Below are 19693 nucleotides of genomic sequence, written 5' to 3'. Positions count from 1 at the left end.
AAAAAGCTGCAGGCACGCCTCTGCTCTGCCAGCGGGGGCAGTGTTTCCCTTCCCTCTGTTGGGTTTGTGCTAAATACCTCCTTTTTGCAAACCAGTCTCTATTGTTTAGGGCTACAAAGATGGAAGAGCAAAAAAAAAATAGCAAAGTTGAAGGAACGGTCACCGCAAAGGCCAGGTAGCGTTGTAGGGGCAGATAGTGATTCAGAATGGGCACAACGGGGCTTCTCAAGGTTATCAGTGATCTAGTCCTCAGACGGGGGCTCGTTGTGGGGGATACATGCTGTTAATTTTATTAAACTTAAAATTATAGCTCTATCTTTCACAATAGTAAAATAAGATATAAAAATGAAATACAGTATCTGTGAACCTAAGTATACAATCTTGCTTTACCATTTATTGTTAGTATGAGTTTAGTAAAGAGTTTTCTGTGTATTATACAGGAATTGTAGAGGCCTCATTTTTGTTTTGTTTTAAGGGTATTCCATCTTAGCTTTTTTCAGCTGTATTAAAACATAATAACAACAACAACACTTTCCCCAATGTGTATCATCTCTGTTTTGGACAAATCCCAAAACATTTCTTTATGTGTGAAGCAGAAGTAATAAAGCCAACTTCACCAACTATAGGAAAATTAAACAAAATAACACTGATAAAGTGATTGGCACATAGTAAACTTTTAGTGAATGTCAGTTCTCAGCCTGTCAGTTCTAGTGAAGTTAGTTAATATAATATACATATTCATAGGAGTTCACCTGATAGTCATATGTAGAAGCTAAAAACCTAGGGATAAGTATATAGTGAACTTACAATTTCCTTGACACAGTAAGTGTGTTCAAAATCAAACTCTACCAAATTGCCATACCTCATTTTTACTGAAGGTGGATAAGTGTATTTCAGTTTATGACAAGTACAAATTACTTGAAAATACTGTAGAATAATAACAGTTAAGACTACATATTGAGCACTTACTATTATCAAGTACTAAATGGCTTGCATTATCTTTATGTCAATGAGAATAATGAGTACTGCATAACGTTTTTAAGATGACTAAGACTTGTAGTATCATGACAGGGCTATAAATAACATTTTCCAAGTAAAATACACACAATATTGTAACCCTCCCACCAATCCTGGGAAATAGGATCATTATAATCCTTATTTTTTAGGAAGCCAGCGAGTCAACAATGGGCAGGTTAGAACTTGAACCTGTGTCTAGTTACTCTTACATCCATGCCTTTAACCAGTGCTCTCTTTTCTGCCCTCTGAGTGTCCTTCCCTGCTGAATCTCCCATTGCCTGCCATAGTGCCTGGGACAGTAAATGTTTGAAATGATGAAGGAAGGAAGGAAGGAAGGAAGGAAGGAAGGAAGGAAGGAAGGAAGGAAGGAAGGAAGGAACTGTTAAGATCTTGATGGTGGATATGAGGTTTGAGAGCTGTCTAAAATCAGCAAAGAAAGGCATTCTGTAAGTTTGTTTTCTAAATCAGTTGAAGTGTTCCCCACGTCATGCAGTCATCGTCCCCTCTGTATTGCACTCTCTTGTTCATGCCAGGCTTATGTAGATTTAACCTGCCCCATGGGCAGTTGGATCTGGCCCCTGTGGTGGAGTTTGGGAGCGTGTTCCAGACTTGTTAGTGAAGGCCGCTCCTTTAGCATGGATACCTCCAGCAGTCAACAGCTTCAGCATCTGCTGAACACACAATTTCAACAATTCTGAATGTTTCTATGACATTACATTACTATCCTTCCCACCCTCAGAGTCAGAACTGCTCATGTTAAGCCTCTTATGAGTATTAACTTAAAATTCAGGTGGATGAATCTTAGTTATGGGCTCATTTTTTAAGATAGTGTACTGCCTGAAGTTGAATATGAGTGTCTCTCCTGATAGTTAGCTTATTGAAGGGAAAATAAGCCTAGAAAGATGAGAACTGATGCCTCTGGGTTCATAATAAACACATTGTACACTTGCCATCTTCTCTCTCCACGTGCTTTCATCAGTAGTTTCTGAGGGAGTTAATCATGGCAAAGTCAGACTCACTCACTCTTAGAGTGTGTGCTGGCTGTTGTTGGCCTGGCTCTTCTGGTCCACTTTCTACTATGCACGCACACCGTCCTCTTCCTTAGGGAGGACATCAATGCAGACCTGTGCAGGCTATATCAGTGGGCTCCTCTGTCCCCAGGCTTTGAGTGGGTGCAGCCCATGGGAGGTCTCTGTGGGATAACAGAGGTCACGAGAGAGGGAGGTCAGGGTATAAGTTCCCCTAACTCTCTCCTTGAGGGTTGGCTGCTGCCCTCTTCCAAAGGTCAGAAACTCTGTCAAGTGTTATCCTTATAGTTATTCTAACTTGCAGTAACTATTACCTCCTTATGCCCCTTTCAGGCCTAATCCTGCACCATCCTAGACCTGGGTAAAGTGTTGGCACCATGTTGGATTTCCCTAATTCCTGCCCACACATTCCTAGAGTCTCTTCATTAAACTCCTCCTATTACCCAGTTTAAGTATGCTGGTTTTTTTCCAGCCTGGAATCTGTCTTACACAGAGGTTACTTGTGGAATGGGAAAATGGGTTTGTGTAATACACAGGACTATGACAGCTTCTGCTATTAGAAGCAAATAGTTTAAATCTCTTTCTTTAATGAGATAATTAGGATATATTTTGCTTGTATTACACATCAACTTTTTAATATTCTCAAGAGTACTCTACTAAAATAGACCAAAATAGATGCATGTGTCCAGAGACCAACCAAAGAACACTTCAGAGGAGGAAGCCATGATACCTAGAATAATCCAGAAAGTGGAGGCTAAAAAGAAACAATGACATTTCAGACTTAGTTATCATGTAGAAAGTTTCTATAACTTTCATTATTTACTACTATTTTCATTCTCTTACGTAGTTGGTTTCTAATTTATACAAGCAAATGTCAATCGGTGATAAAAATAACCAAAAAATATGTAACTTACACACAACCAGCTGGCTCCCAACTGAACATGACGATCAGTTCAGGAGTCTGTGTTTCACTCTTGGAACAAGGTGGTGGTGTGATGTGTGAAGGATCACTCAGTAAGTTAGTATTTGAGTGAACAGGGGAAAATTGAAGCTAACTGAATCATAATATATATAGAATTTCTATCTTGAAAACTCTCTGGAAGTCACAGGGATTTGGTAATATGTTGTGAAAATGGGTTTATGCTTTATGTGTAGTGTCAAGGACATGCAGAGAGCAGAATCAGTGACAGGAAAGGACAAGAAAATCTCTACTTCTGGATCAAGGCAGTCACAAAGACGCCCTTAAAAAGATATGTCTTCCAACTTCCTCTGTTCCCTATTAAGCTCGATGCTAATTTGAAAGTAATATAAAATGATGTACATACCCCAGGACACACTGAGGTTCAACCATCGTGTTTTGTTTGTAGGGCTGTACCTTGTATTTGCTCTTGGTTTAATCGGAACGAATGGGCTCTGGGCTTTGACCTTAATTCCTTTGATGAGAAAGATGCGTGAGTTAGACAATTGTGTGAGGGTTTGCAGTGTGCCTTTCTGCTAAGCACTGGGGATCCACTGGTGAATAAAGCAAAATATTCCTTGCTCTCATTGGATGTAGGAAAACCACTCTAATTGTTTACTGCTCCCTCAACCCTGGAGGGAAGGCCAGGGGTGTGTGGCCAGGAATTAAGCAGATACAGTGAAAATAATTTCATTGTTATAAATTAGAACAAAACTACTTTCATCATTCATCCTTCTAAAGTGGTCTGCAGAATTGCTAGTTGTGTTGACTGTTAATTGTAAGCACTCAAGTCCAATTTTTCCTTGTATAATCGTGCAGGTAATAAAATATATATCCTAGAATCTCCTTTATTTTCACCTTCCCAGATTAAATCTAACAATCTGCTATCTTGGCTGTTCCATGCCGCATGGATAGTTATGTGCCATTTGTATTTTCACACGTCTTGTTTGGTAGAATTGTGCTTTGATTTTAAAATTTCAAGTATTTTGGAAACACAAAATAAAAAATTAAGTTAGATACTTAATGTAAAGCTTAGTTTGTATAAGAGCAGTTCCATTTGATAAAAGCACATTATATTTGAACAGGAAATAGAGGAATTACTACATATACTCTGGACTCAAAGCACACAGTCCATTCGACTCAGAAGCTAATTTGCATTGCTGGCATTTTCAATAGAGATGGATTATTTCATCTCTCACTATCTGGGGCAACAGGCAGCAAAAAGAATCAGGAAAATGAGGTATGTAAAAACCGTTGATTTTCATGACTTAATCAGTATTTGAGTACCAAGTGGGCAGTGGCTAGTTACATTCCTTCCTAGAACTGGTATTTAAATATTGTGATAAAACAAATTTTTAAAATACAGACATGAAAATGTAGGTTACTAAACATTTAATCCTGCTAAATATGGCTGAATGGATGAAGAAAAATTCTTAATAAATATTTTTCTTAAATAGAAGAACTGACTTTGCAAAAATGTGCCCTTTAGCTGGAATGAAAATGTCTCTTTGGTTGATATATTGCTTTGGGCGGTTGTTCCTCTTTCTAGTAGGTGGTTTTATGAGGTTACTTTGCAATTAATGTACAGTTCTACAGTATAGCCTTGTAAAATCCCTCAGAGGGGTAATGTCATCTAGCAGCATCTCATAGCTTTCTTGAAAGTCTTAAAATGTGTGTTCCTGAAAAAGTGGTTTTACACGTTTTGCTTTTGCATTTGAAATGCAGGGTTAAGCAACACCACTTGTGGCAAAATACAGTACATGGAGCCTTTGAGACTGCAGTTAGGGAAGACCAGGGGCAGCAAAGTATGCATTTTGTTGGGTCACCATACTGGCAGCTCTTGGTTTATCTCACTACCAGTGCAGGAACTGCCTTCCGAGAGCACGCCGTGGTTATCTTCCTTGGGGCGATCTCAAATGCCTCTAGACGTGTCCTGTATCAGGCTTTACTGGCCACAGAGCACTGAAGAGGTAATGATAATCCAGGCCTTTCCAAAAAATGTGTCAGAAATTCATGTCACCGCATAGGATTAATATTTATGGTTGCCACAATGGGACAAGAGATGCTTTAAACGTGAAGAAAACATTTTCTATGGAAATGTTTTTGCTCTTTCCTCAAAAGAATGGCTGCTATAGGTAGGAAAGCCATAACAGTCTAGAAGAAAATGGGACGTATCCTTGGAACAGTGGCTTGCTAGGATAGAGCCTGCCATTATTCAGATAAATAGGCATTAAAGTCATAAATCAGTCTTTTAAAATTTTAGAATTAGGGGCGCCTGGGTGGCGCAGTCGGTTAAGCGTCCGACTTCAGCCAGGTCACGATCTCGCGGTCTGTGAGTTTGAGCCCCGCGTCGGGCTCTGGGCTGATGGCTCAGAGCCTGGAGCCTGTTTCTGATACTGTGTCTCCCTCTCTCTCTGCCCCTCGCCCGTTCATGCTCTGTCTCTCTCTGTCCCAAAAATATATACACGTTGAAAAAAAAAAAATTTTAGAATTAAAGATGTCAAAAAACTACCTCTGTGTAAATTTAGAGGTGTTATATGAACAAATAGTACTTTGGAAACTAAAAATTGAGATATAAGTTAAATTACTTATAATGATTTTCCTTTTTTTAAAGAGACAAAAGCCTCTCAATTACCATCTCAGTCCTTGCCTTTCATGGGTATTCCATGTGAATAACAGCTGAAACGTAGTAAAGTTGGTGATCTTCTTGTTCATATAAATGCATATTCCTGTGGCTGTAAAAAAAAAATGAAACTCAAATTTAGGTGCTTTCCAGTTTGTGATTTGAATTGACCCTGGAAAAATCCTATGACATAGGCTGGAGTAATTATTTCTCTTATTCTTATGGAACAAAAAGAACAAAACAGAGGCTTGGTTCTTGGTACTATTTTGTGTCCATTTTATGCCTTTTTGGTTTTGTTTTTACAGGAACTTTCCCCAAGTTCTCCCTATAGTACTTTTTCATCTCACTTTCATAAATCCCCTGATCTTAGCTCTTTTCTCCCTTCATTTTACAGTTTTTCTTTTTGAACACATTCTCTGTGGTTAGCAACACTTCCTCTCCCCCTAATCTTCGTGGTTCCTCTAGTCTACAATCTACAGCAGCAGCTGTGGGGTAATACACGCTGGAGGGGGTTTTTAGAGGCCAGAAGAGTGACAGAGAGGAGGGAAAGGGGTTCAAAATCTTAGAGGGAAGAAGAATGATAGCTGCTCATGTGACGAGACTCTCCATGCTTCTACTTCATCCATTCTGTTAAGTCAGAAATAATGCCACTCTTCTAAAAACTCACCTCCAAGAATTGCCTTTCACCAAAACTGACATTAGATGCTGGCAAATTTTTTTTATGAGGGAAAATTGCATTCTCTTAGAAGAGACATTAGAATTAATTTTATTTCTTTTAAATAGAAAAGTATGCCTACTAAGGGTCACTAGCTTTTGGATGAAAAACTCTAATATAAAATCTACAGTACATAATATACATTAAAAAACAACTTAGGAGTAAATTCTCTAAAGTGTTCTGGTCTGTGTGGTCTTTATCACTAATGTCTCTGGATTAGGTAAGAGAAGATAATGTGTCTTTGTCTTGAAGAAAAGGTATTGTAAAGAACAAAAAAAATGTTCTTGAGAATTATAAACATAGCAGCAGAGAAAATTTTTCAAAAGATATATTAGAGGATAATAGAAATTGTCCATAGTGTAATGCAAGAAATGTCCATAGTGTAATGCAAAAACAAAAACCAAACAACAAACCCACAATTAACTGGAAAATTGGACAGAAAAGATAAGAAAATTTAGTGGTAATCCCAGAATGTCCAGCATCCAAAAGGAGTCCCAGAAACAACACTGACAGCAGGAAACAGAATTATCAGAGAAATGAGTTAAAAATATTTCTCAGAAAAGCACCCATTTCTCCAGATGAAAAGATTTACTGAGTGCACAGAACCACAGAAGAAAGGAGATTCCCTCCAACAAAAAATTATGTAATTTTAGGGCACCAGAGACAAAGAGAACATCCAAAATCTTATTTCCTAATAGCAACTACAAAAACTAGAATGTACAGTACAAAGCTTTGAAAATTATTGTTAACCTAGAATTCTCTACCCAGCTAAACTACCAATTAAGGTTGTCAATAATACAGTCATTTTTTAGACATGCAAAATCTCAAGAAGTTTACCTCCTGCACATACTTTGTCAGTCAGCTAGTGGAGCATGTGCTATACTAGGGCACAGGAGTGAGCTAAGAAAGAGGAGAGTCTGGGATTCAGAACACAAGGAACCCAACATAAAAGCAAAGCAAAGAGAATTGTTGGGATGATGCCAAAGGAGGATTCAAAGACAACATACGTTTGAGTCTAGACTGTAACCATGTCCAGGTTAGCAGATCAGGAGGCTACAGAAAAGACTCTTCAAGAGGCTAAAATTAAAAAAATACATAGGATGTTGGATGAATTGAAACAAGATTTAGACCAAAGGAGAGTAGAATTTTGTTGCATTGGTCATAAGTACACAGAACATTAAGCATATGAATACAGGAAGAGAATTATTAACAACTGGGTTTCAGGACATAGGGAAGTAGTATCCTGGAAGACACCATGGTACACTCCTTGTCACAGCTAGGACTATCACTGTATTATTGTAATGTAGTAGTTATCTAGCCAAAGTTATGCTGTAACTACCCTGGAATGATAAAGGACCATGAGGTGTGTTTGAGGTGTGCCCATGTGGGCGTGTGTGCGGGGGCAGGGAGATTGTTAAAGTGGGCTGAATTTCACCTTTGGTGAGAATTCCATAGATAAATGCAATCCTGGAAATTCAGAAATAACAATATTAATAAGTTGTATGGCTGTAAGTTTTTAAATTGTAAAATAATAAGCTAAAATGTTGACATTATTGCCTCTGGGGGTCAGGAAGTGGGGAAAATGAAACACAGAGGGCTGCTGCTTTCATAAAGCATATAGAGTCCTCTATTTGTGTATGTGCACAACTTTGATAACATTAAAAATGGAATGGAAAACAAAGCAGTAGTTACAGAAAGCAAAATACATGTAGAAATCATTCCCTCAATACTTAACAAAAGTTCCCCATACAATATCAAAAGACTGACTTTAGAAATTACTGGTGTTGTAGCCATTGCCCTTGACATCATTTTTTAAATTTACAAAGTTGTCTCTTTAATAACACATCAGGCTGGTCACTTTTGAAGAGACACCATGGATGGCTGGAGGGCTCACTGTTGAATGAGTCTATGGAAAACATTGGTTAATATGGCAGCATACTGTTCAAGCTCCTTGGAGAATCATAATCATTTGTGAGTTGGCTGACATCTTTGGGAATCACACAACCGTAGACAACACTACCTGGATATTGGATATCAAGATGGTTAAGGACTCGTAGAGAAAGATATTTAGGCCACATTGGAGGGGAAGATCATTTATGGGGTCTTTGGACCAATTTAAGTTGTCTTCATACTGGGAAATTTGTGACAGTCTTCAGAGGGATGGCTCTAGGAAACATTTACAAAGAGAGGAAACATCTATCATATCTATCACCAACCACACCTTTTTCCTTCCTTTCAGCCCCCACCCTCCTAACATGGCCCTTCCCTGTTCTGCAGTGAATTGTACCTTTGAGTCTGTGGTTAGTGACAGTGATAAGGATTGAGCCGTAAACTTTAAGACATACAGTTATAAATCAATAAGGAAGAAAATGTCCATTGTAGCATTTGACTAGAGAAGGGATCACTGTCTCCTATCACAGACTGAAGGCCTGCACTAAAGGTTGGCCATCTCTTTGACCCATCTCCATCACAGAAGTGTTCCTTCCCACCTGTGCCTTACTCATAATGTTCTCATTTCCAGTGATTTTTAGAACACCTGGCAGAGTCCAAGTCTTAACTGTTCCTATTAATGAAACCTGTGCTATAGTGTCTGGTTGACCCTTCCATTGGAGAAAGCGCTCTACCTGTACCCAACCTCTGTCCCACCCCCCTAAAGCACACCCTCACTTGACTTGTACTCATCCTTCCATTTTTAGCCTTTAACTTTCTCCTGGAAGCTATGCTACATAACCCTGCTATAGGTTTATCATGACAAACAACTGATAACAAGGCAATGTTCTAGTTCCCAGTTTCTCCCAGTAGAGTATAAGATTTATAAGGGCAGAAAAGTTTCTACTTTTGTCACCATTGATTTTCCTGGGCCTTATACAGTGCCTGGCCCTGGCATAGGAGGGAACCAGTAAGTATGTGTTGAATGGATTTACTATTTTCTCTATTTGTTAATATTTTCACACTGTATATAATATTGGTGACTGATTGTGGGTCTTTCTTATACTATCTGTGATTGAAACACTCACATTAATCCTTATTTCAATGGCACAGAGAGATTATAGGAATTGCCAGAGTCTCCACTCCAAATGGAAACATTAAAATCTGCAAAGTGCTTGGCTTTCTTAAAGAAGTTCTTGGAATCCATTAACAAATAAATGCATTCTCATTTCTATTATAGTTGGTCTAGAGATGATGAGACAACATCTCATATACTTGAGGGTTGCATTAGTTGAATGGCAAGTCATTTGGCTCACTAAAATGCTCTTAATATGATTTGTTCCCAATCTTTCTATTTCCTTATAGCCAGGACACCGACAACAGACTGGCCCACCGGCGGCAGACGATTCTCCGTGAGAAGGGGAGAAGGTTAGCCAACCGAGGGCCAGCTTACATGTTTAACGATCGCTCAACAAGCTTATCTATTGAGGAGGAACGTTTTTTAGATGCTGCTGAATATGGCAACGTCCCAGTGGTGAGGAAGATGTTAGAAGAATGTCTGTCCCTCAATGTTAACTGTGTGGATTACATGGGCCAGAACGCCCTGCAGTTGGCCGTGGCCAACGAGCATCTGGAAATTACAGAACTTCTTCTCAAGAAAGAAAACCTCTCTCGTGTTGGGGATGCTTTGCTTCTAGCTATTAGTAAAGGTTATGTTCGGATCGTGGAAGCTATTCTCAGTCATCCAGCTTTTGCTGAAGGCAAGAGGTTAGCAACCAGCCCCAGCCAGTCTGAATTGCAGCAAGATGATTTTTATGCCTATGATGAAGACGGAACACGGTTCTCTCATGATGTGACTCCGATCATCCTGGCCGCCCACTGCCAGGAATATGAAATCGTGCATACCCTCTTGCGGAAGGGTGCTCGGATTGAACGGCCTCATGACTACTTCTGCAAGTGCAGTGAGTGCAGCCAGAAACAGAAGCATGACTCCTTTAGTCACTCCAGATCTAGGATTAATGCCTACAAGGGCCTGGCAAGTCCAGCTTACCTGTCACTGTCTAGTGAAGACCCAGTCATGACAGCTTTAGAACTCAGCAATGAGCTGGCCGTGCTGGCCAACATTGAGAAGGAGTTCAAGGTAGGTCTGTAACGTTAAGGACTGCACTCTTCACTCATCAGTCAAGGTGTATTAATAAGCTTCCATAGGTGCTTAGGATTGTGCCAGCTACTGCGGACAGGAGGTAATTTTGTATTTTTTTTCCAACAAGCTCTTTGTTACAATGATATGTCGTAACACCTGTGGTCACCACCATTTAGACACGTTCTATAGACTTTACATTTGTGTCTAATTCTTATCACAACCTTGAGAACCTTACTTGCTTTGCAGATGAAGACATGGAGGCACAGAAAGGTCACTTAAAGCCCAAGCCCAACAACTGGTGATTGGCAGAGTTGGGACCAGAGTCCAGGCATGCTGTACTCTACAGCCAGGTTCTGTTTCCTCTGGAACTGTGTCTGTGTTCACAGCATGGCGAGAAGTGCTGTTGAGGCCAGAAAGATGAATAAGCTGGTGGAAGTCACGGTGACTTGAGAGACACACGCACACGTAAATATATACGATACAGAGAGAAGTGAAGTCACTAGATGGACTGTAAGTGATGTGCTGTGGAATCCAGAGGAAGCAACATTTGATTCAGATTAGTTTTCAGGGAAGGTACAGGTACGTGGCATTTCAGCTGCGTATGGGCAGAATGCATAGGATTTGAGGAGGCTGAGAAAGAGGGAAAAGACGTTTCAGAGCAAGATAAATTTTGCCTTTAGCTGCAAGGATACTTACAAATGTCAAGAAACAGCCTGTTTTCAGATCTTGCCTTTGATGATATGGAATAAAATAAATGTGTTTTATGGAACGCTTGCCAAATGCTCAGCACCATGCGAAGTACTTTGCATGTGTGGTTTCTTTTTTTTCTCTTTCCTTTCCTTTCCTTTCCTTTCCTTTCCTTTCCTTTCCTTTCCTTTCTCTTTCTTCTTTCTTTCTTTCTTTCTTTCTTTCTCTTTTGAGGCAGAGAGGGGCAGAGAGACAGGGAGAGAGACAATCTTTTTTCTTAAAGCTATTTTTTTTTAATGTTTACTTATTTATTTTGAGAGAGAGCACGCATGAGCAGAGGAGGGACAGAGAGAAAGGGAGAGACAGAATCCCAAGCAGGCTCTGCAGCTATCAGCGCAGAGCCTGACGCGGGGCTCAATCTCACCAGCCTGGGATCGTGACCTGAGCCGAAACCAAGATACTCAACCAGCTGAGCCACCCAGGTGCCCCTGCACGTGTAGTTTCTTTAACACTTATTTAATCTAACTAACACTCAGTTTTCTCATTTGTAACATGGGAATAATAATAGCGCCTACCTCATGGAATGATTTTAATTTATCTAAGATCACATGGCTAAAAACCGAAGGAGCTGCGATTTGATTACAGGTGTATTTGAGTGGAAAAACCCAAGCCCCTAACCACCCTATAGACAGTGGACATGGGGAACATATGTACTTGCACACCTTAACATTTGTCCCTGTGACCTTAACTGACTGTTTCATGAAGAGGATAAAGCTGTTTCCTTGTGACTTCCTTGTACTCTCTGACCAGATACCTGTCTAGAAGGAGCATGAGCCAGTCTCCGTTAGGCAGAATTTGTTTCATCAGTTTGCCTTCATGGAGTCTGTTTGGACCCGCAGTTAGGAAGGCATAGCCTGTTTAGAAGCCACTGAATTGTAATAGGTCACTTGGCAGGATTTACAGAGAGGAGCCCAGGTAGGTGCTGCACCCACACCCATATAGGCTTCCCTAAAATACCTCCTTATTGCCTAACATCCAGAGCTGCTCGAACTGCACCGTCCTCCTCTCCTGATTCTCCCAAGGGACATTTTCATTCTAAACACACCAGCAGCTTCGGGATGGCGGAAATAACTAGCAAAGCTATAACTCTAAGAGTAAACTCTGCCACTGAGGCTATGTGACCTCAGGGAGCCTTAGTTTTTTGATGTGGAAAATGGGAATAGTGTTTGCCCTACGTGCTTCCTACTTCTTCACACTTTTCAAAATAGAAAAGCTTTCTACAAAGAAGGGACAAAGTGGCATAGTCCTTAAAGGCAGAGGGTTTGGGGCCTAACAGCTGGATTTAATGTTTGATTTTGACACTTAGTGGCTACATGATCTTGGACACATTATTTAACCAAACTGAGCAAGATGACCTAAAAGATTAAATTAGGTAATATAGTCCATTTGCCATGCAACAAACTCAAGCTGATAGGTTTTCTTGATTAACATTGACCTATAAATGGCCTTATTTCAATGTAAGAGGAAAAAGGGGGAGGAAGTATTAGAAAGACCTGAATGAAGATGTTAATACCTGGTGTATATACATTAGACAGAGTTGTGTTTTTAATTGACATATAGTTGACACATAGTGTCACATCAGCTTCAGGTGCACAACATGGTGATTCAACATGTCTGCACATCATGCTGTGCTCACCACAAGTGTATATAGCCACCATCTGTCCCCTAACAACACTATTCCAGTATCACTGATTGTGTTTCTGACTCTATGCCTTTTATCCCCTTGACTTACTCATTTCATAACTAGAATTCTTTATCTCCCACTCCCCTCCACCCATTCTGTCCATCCCCCACATGCCTCTCCTCTCTGGCATCCACCAGTCTTTTTGTGGGTCTGTTCCTGCTTTGTTTGTCTGTTTTGAGTCCACATGTAAGTGAAATCCTATGGCCTTTGTCTTTCACTATTTGACTTATTTCACTTAGCATAATACCATAATGTTGTCACAAATGGCAAGTTCTCGTTCTTCTTTATGGCTGTGTAATATTCCATAACATACACACCACATCGTCTTTACCCATTCATCTATCAATGGGCACTTAGACTGCTTCCATTTCTTGGCCATTGTAAGTAATGCTGCAACAAACATCAGGGTCCATGTATCTTTTAGAATTAGTGTTTTCAGGGGCGCCTGGGTGGCTCAGTCGGTTAAGCGGCCAACTTCGGCTCAGGTCATGATCTCGCGGTCCGTGAGTTCGAGCCCCGCATCGGGCGCTGTGCTGACAGCTCGGAGCCTAGAGCCTGTTTCCGATTCTGTGTCTCCCTCTCTCTCTGACCCTCCCCCGTTCATGCTCCATCTCTTTCTGTCTCAAAAATAAATAAACGTTAAAAAAAATTAAAAAAAAAAAGAATTAGTGTTTTCATATTCTTTGGGTAAATATCCAGTGTTAAAATTACTGGATCCAATGGTATTTCTATTTTTAATTTTTTAAGGAGCCTCCATACTGCTTTCCACCACATCTGTACCATTTATATTCCTGCTAACAGTGCATGGGGGCTTCTTCTTATTCCACATCTTTGGCAACACATGTCTTCTTGATTTTAGCCACTCGGACAGATGTAAGGTGGTATCTCATTATGGTTTTGATTTGCATTTTTCTGGTCATCAGTGATGTAGGGCATCTTTTCAAGATGTGAATTTGTTATGTTTGAATATGATCTATACTTCCTAAGTCTTCCCAACGTAATATTAGGTCATCATCAATAAATTACAACAGAAGCATTTGCATTAAGTTTTCTTTTCTCCAAAGAAGAATCCTGGTTTTCAGACTTTATATTAGATCTTGTCTTGGACCCTGATTTTGGTACGCTAAGTTTCTCAATACAACTTATTAAATAGATAAATGACATATGTTTGCTTTTCTCTGGAATCTCTCCAAATGTCCTGTGTTTCTCAAGTTTACCAACAGTTTACAAGATCTTACAAAGATCTACCAAACGTACATGATGTGCTTGCTGGTGAAGTCATGAACATGAGACATGATGTGTGCAAAGTGGTAGGACCCTGCTGTGGGAAAAGTTGCTTACTTCATATTCTCCTGATCCTATAGGTGACTTGGGCACAGTACACTATTCAATAGCTTTGCTTGTGTTTTAGATAAGTTTCCTTTCTTTGGATATGAAGAACATCTTTATGGTGCTAAGATACTTCAGAAATCACTCAGTAGAACAGCAGTTAAAGCACATTAAAAGAACAGTAAACCCAAAGATAGAATTTTTCTGTTTGTTTCCTCTCCCAACTGTCAAGTGACTGATAAATTCCACTGCGTCACCCAGTGAGTGTGCTACTTCTCCATTATTGTTTTTTGTTTTGCTTTGTCTTTCCCAGAATGACTACAAAAAACTGTCAATGCAGTGCAAGGATTTTGTTGTTGGACTCCTTGATCTGTGCAGAAATACCGAAGAAGTGGAGGCCATTCTGAATGGGGACATCGAAGTGTATCATGGTGGGGGAGATCACAGCCGTCCAAATCTCAGCCGCTTGAAACTTGCCATTAAATATGAAGTAAAAAAAGTAAGGCCAGGCCTGAAGCCCCATTTACATTATTTCCGTTCTTACTGCTGCTGTATAAGGCTGAAGAGTTGGCATAATCAGCTCGAGCTGGATTTTTCTAACCAACAGTTAGTTGCATGAGGCAGTTTCTCTAATCATACGTGCTTAGCTGTGAGTCATGTAACTTACACTCCACACAAGTCTATGACATCTGGACGTGTTTATGCCCTGATTGCCAGCCACCTTCCTTTACTTAACTAATGATATAGAAATGACCTCGTGTGTCCAGATGATAAGGCGTTGGTCATCTGTGAGGAACATCAGTGTTTGAGACTCCGTTCCAGGTCCCAGCTGTTGTGTTCCGATCCAGGACCAGTGCCCTCAGTTCCTGCTTTAGAACATTTGAATCTCCTCCTGCACCATGTGTATCTGTGGGGCATTTTCAGTCTCTCTTCATGCAGCACCTCCCATTCTTGATTGCTTTCTTAGGTTACGCATCTTTAAAAATATACTTTTTAAGGGTAAAACAGTATAGATATGCCCCTTTCTATCTTCCCAATTTTTTTTTTTTAAGATTTTACTTTTCGGCAACCTCTTTGTACCCACCGTGAGGCTTGAACTCACAACATCAAAATTAAGAGTTGTATGTTCCACTGACTAAGCCAGCCAGGCTCCCTTGATCCTCCCAATTATTTTTTCTTAATGTTTATTTATTTATTTCCAGAGAAAGAGAGAGAGAGGAGCTGAGAGAGAAGAGGAGAAGGAGAGAGAGAGAGAGAGAGAGAAAGGGAGAGAGAGAGAGAGAGAGAATGAATCTCAAGCAGGCTCCTTGCTATCAGCATGGAGCCTGAAGTGGGGGCTCACACTCACAAACCATGAGATCATGACCTGAGCCGAAACCAAGAGTCTGATGTTCAACCTACTGAGTCACCCAGGCACCCCTGTCTTCTCAATTCTTAATGGAGAGTAGTTTCTCTCCATTATATTACTCTCCACAAATTCATATCTTGTACATCTTCACATTTCAGTAAATAAACATCCATCTCATCTTTTCAAAGGCTGTGTTGTTATATCACTATTTCATTTAATCAGCTTACTATTTAAGGGTGTTTATCACTTTCTTCAGGTTTTTGTTAATTTAAAACATTAGCTAAGTTTTCTGTAAAAACAGTGCACCAGTTTACATACATGCCAGAGGTGTATGAGAGGGCTTATTTTTTCTACTCACAATAGGTATTATTAAATCTTACAACTCTGAGAAGATAAACATTGTTTCTTGTTTTAATGATCTTTGAGATGAGCCATCCTTAAGCATTTGTAGTTCTTTTAACCTTTCAACATTTTTTATCAATTTTTATTTTGCATTGTTGCTTTTTGTAGATTAAATAATGTTGCCCCCTGCCATATATTCTTTGTAGAAAATAAATATGTGAGAATTAAAAAATTCTGAAAAATAACAAGTAAAATTTAATTATAAAGTTTTGTTAATTGAAAGAATTTATGGCACAGAAATAAAAATACATCAGTGAATAGAATAGGCAGTCCAGAAACAGACCCATATACAAACGGGAGTTAATAAGTTTAGCATTGGAGGTCAGTGCAGAACAGATGGCATGCTGTTTTAAGAAAGTATTTAAACATCTGGGCCTGTAGGATTTCTCTTTCTTTCTCTCTCTTTCTCTCTTTTCTTCTTTCTTTCTTCTTTCTTTCTTTCTTTCTTTCTTTCTTTCTTTCTTTCCTTCTTTCTCTTTTTTCTCTCTCTTTCTCCTTTCTTTCTTTTCTTTCTTTCTTTCTTTTCTTTCTTCTTCTTCTTCTCTCTCTCTCTCTCTCTCTTCTTTCTTTCTTTCTTTCTCTCTTTCTCTCTTTCTTTCTTTCCTTCTTTCTTTCTCTTTCTTTCTTTCTTTCTTTCTTTCTTTCTTCTTTCTTTCTTTCTTTCTTTCTTTCTTTCCTTCTTCTTAGAGAGAGAGCAGCAGGAGAGGGGCAGCGGGAGGAAGAGAGAATCCCAAGCAGGCTCCATGCTCAGCACAGAGCCCAGTGCAGGAATGCAGGGCTGGATCCCACAACTCTGGGATCATGATCTGAGTCGAGATCAAGAGTCTGATGCTTAACCAGTTGAGCCACCCAGGCACCCCTGGGCCAGTAGGATCTTTACATCACTGTTTCTAGATGGAAAATAACATATAAATGTAAAAGTCCTTATGTGAGGCATTTACGAATCTTTTTATAATATTAAATTTCAGAATTTTTTCTATACTTTCAAGGAAATCCCGTTAGTTATAAAGGAAGAATTTGATAAGTTGGAATCTTCGTATTTATATAATACATGTTAGAACCTCCTGCCGCCTTGCTTGATGCTTGTCAGCTAGATGTTCTATGTTTACTCTTTATATCTAACAGTAGTTTTCATGGGAAACCACAGAACAAAATATTTAGAATCCAAGAGTTGGTGGACTTTTCTTTAATCAAGCTATTAAATGTTTTGTCACTTCCCTGCTAGTTTGTAGCTCATCCAAACTGTCAACAGCAGCTTCTGTCCATATGGTATGAGAACCTCTCCGGTCTGCGGCAGCAGACCATGGCGGTTAAGTTTCTCGTGGTCCTGGCGGTTGCTGTCGGATTGCCCTTCCTGGCTCTCATTTACTGGTTTGCTCCATGCAGCAAGGTATGTCTGTGAAGCCTGGACCTTATCGTCACCTACAAGTAGGTCAAGCTGTGTATATCAGAGCCAGTTAAGCAAGGAAAATTCTGTTTTCCAAATGAAAATTTCATAGATGTCAGAGTTGGGTTTAAATAATATTATTGATTTTAATATTACAAAAATGACATCTATTTGCTATAGGAAATAAGGGGAAAAGTGGGTAGAAAATTAACCTGCAATAGCACCACTGTTAAATTGAGAAAGAAAACCTAGTTACTACGTTTCCATCCTCTCTGGAGGCATGTCTAATTCATATATGTTTTGAGGTTATAGTATGCATTGAGCACGTATTTCAAATATAATCCTAAAAGATAAACATTTTTTTCTCTTTTATTCCTCCTTTGACAAAGTTTGAGATTAAAGTTATTTTTTTTGTATTTATTTAGCTCATATTACCAGATAAATCTTAATCTAAATAAAGAAAAGTCATGTAAATACTAATGTGATGCTCGGTTCAGTCAAGAATATTTACTTTAGGGATGGAGTAATCCGTAACTGGACCGCAAATCCATGTGCCCAGACTTTGGTGAAAATGTGTTCAGATGGGTCCAGCCTTTCTTTGGTGTGATGGAACAAGTGTGAAACATGTGGACCTATCATTCTGTTAACAGGCACAGAATTGCATTGCCAAAATCTTATTCTTTCATGTTTTTGAAACCACATTTCTGTAATGTTTAAGTTTCAAATCTGAAAGTCAGACTGAAATAATTCTAGAGCTATGTGGCTGAAATGTCAGCTGGACCATCCGTGTGCTCTGTGAAAATGCCAGTTTGATATCTGCTGTTCTTAACGTGGGCCTGACTCATTTTCAAACTTTGTAACGCATGGATGCAAACACATGTATCCCCGTTACCAACATACTGTCTTCTTATTACATAGTCACATACTTGATGCTTTAGCTTAGGACCCTCCTAAATGGTTTATAGGTGCAAGACTTTCTACGGAGAGGGAACAACATTATTCTTTGTGGTGGCGATGATAGAAACCCGCTGGAAACTGGGCGTTTTCTCCTGAGGGTAAAAGCTATCATTATACGTTGTTTTTCCTTTAAAAAGATAAGGCCCCAAAACTGAGCCTTTATAAGTAAAACATAAATGAGGAAAATAGTGAGATTTACTAGAATTAGAAATTTGCAGCGTAGATTTTCTTCTAGAAAGGTACAGTTTTCTTTTTCCTCCCTTTTCACAGAAATGACAGATTTCACTTTGAAACAAAAATTCTGACCCATCCTTATGGGCACATGGGCTCCATCTATGCATTTACTGTCTCTTCTCTCTTTAACGTACATTTCCTGAGTCTTCAGAGATGTGAGCTGAATGAAGTATGTGGGGGTGGGGATGTTCTGAATTATCCTTGTTCACTGATTACCCTGTGCTCAGTAAAATTACAGTATCTTCCTGAACTGAGTATTTGTCCTTCTCCATATCCAGTGAGTTCTGAATGCCTTCCAGAATGCTCGCTGTTCTGACAGGAGACTATTTGGGGCAGTCTGTAGAATTTCTCAGATTTTGACTGAATCCCAATTAACCTGATTTCCTTTACGATTTTTTCTTCCCTGGTCATGTTTCTTTCTTGGCATCTGTTTTTCATCCTTGTGTAGGAACCTTGAGGCAAATAATTAAATTATAAGGACACTGTCAAGGTATTTTATTTTAATATCTAAAATCTATTTTACTGCCTGTTATTTAGCCTTTGAAGCATTATGATATAATCGATTTTCACAAATTTTCCCTTAGCAGTGAACATAAACATTATTCGCAGGTTATGGGGGAAGATTGCTCAAAATTAATGCTTTTATTTAAAATATCATTTTAAATACTAAAAAATTTCCAATACATCCATGAAAATTAAGGCATCTAATTGCAAGCCTGTGCACCTTGACAGAGTCTGTTCCTGTTTAAATTTGGGTTTTCTTTCCTCAAGTCTGCTTTCTTCTTTCAGAAACTTTCTTTTTCACTTATTTTCTTTTAACACCATAACCCAAATATGTTTTATGGTCATTACAGTAAAAATAGGTCAGGGGTGCCTGGATGGCTCAGTCACTTAAGCATCCGACTTTGTCTCAGGTCGTGATCTCATGGTCCATGAGTTCAAGCCCTGCATCAGGGGACTGACAGCTCAGAGTCTGCGGCTTGCTTTGGATTCGGTGTCTCCTTCTCTCTCTGCTCCTCCCTCCCTCCCTCTCTCTCTCTCAAAAATAAGTAAACATTAAAAAAATAATAAAATAAAATAAAAATAGGTCATGCTGTGATTTCAAACCATTTTAGCTTAAGCTATCTTCAAACTTTTCTGTTTCTATTGGTTTTTGGAGTTAGGTATTTAGTCATTAAAAATACTTGAAAAA

The 19693-nt window shown here is 39.3% G+C and overlaps 1 protein-coding gene across 8 annotated transcripts in view; it reads left to right on the top strand.

Moving 5' to 3' along the window:
* The window catches only part of TRPC6 (transient receptor potential cation channel subfamily C member 6), a 129273-nt gene that overhangs the window by 77497 nt on the left and 32083 nt on the right, over positions 1-19693 (top strand). For 5 of the 8 annotated variants that reach the window (XM_030331422.1, XM_030331423.1, XM_030331420.1 and 2 more), the window contains exons 2-4: positions 9636-10410; positions 14487-14672; positions 17149-17313. In XM_030331422.1, coding sequence (XP_030187282.1) covers positions 9636-10410; positions 14487-14672; positions 17149-17313 — 1126 coding nt within the window. Of the gene's footprint in view, positions 1-4166; positions 4244-8190; positions 8313-9635; positions 10411-14486; positions 14673-17148; positions 17314-19693 lie in introns of those variants that run through there. The other 3 variants (XM_030331425.1, XM_030331424.1, XM_030331421.1) reach the window with 3 other exon arrangements.

Source organism: Lynx canadensis, chromosome D1, assembly GCF_007474595.2.
Source record: "Lynx canadensis isolate LIC74 chromosome D1, mLynCan4.pri.v2, whole genome shotgun sequence".
Taxonomy (NCBI): domain Eukaryota; kingdom Metazoa; phylum Chordata; class Mammalia; order Carnivora; family Felidae; genus Lynx; species Lynx canadensis.
This window is presented reverse-complemented; position numbering and strand designations above follow the sequence as displayed.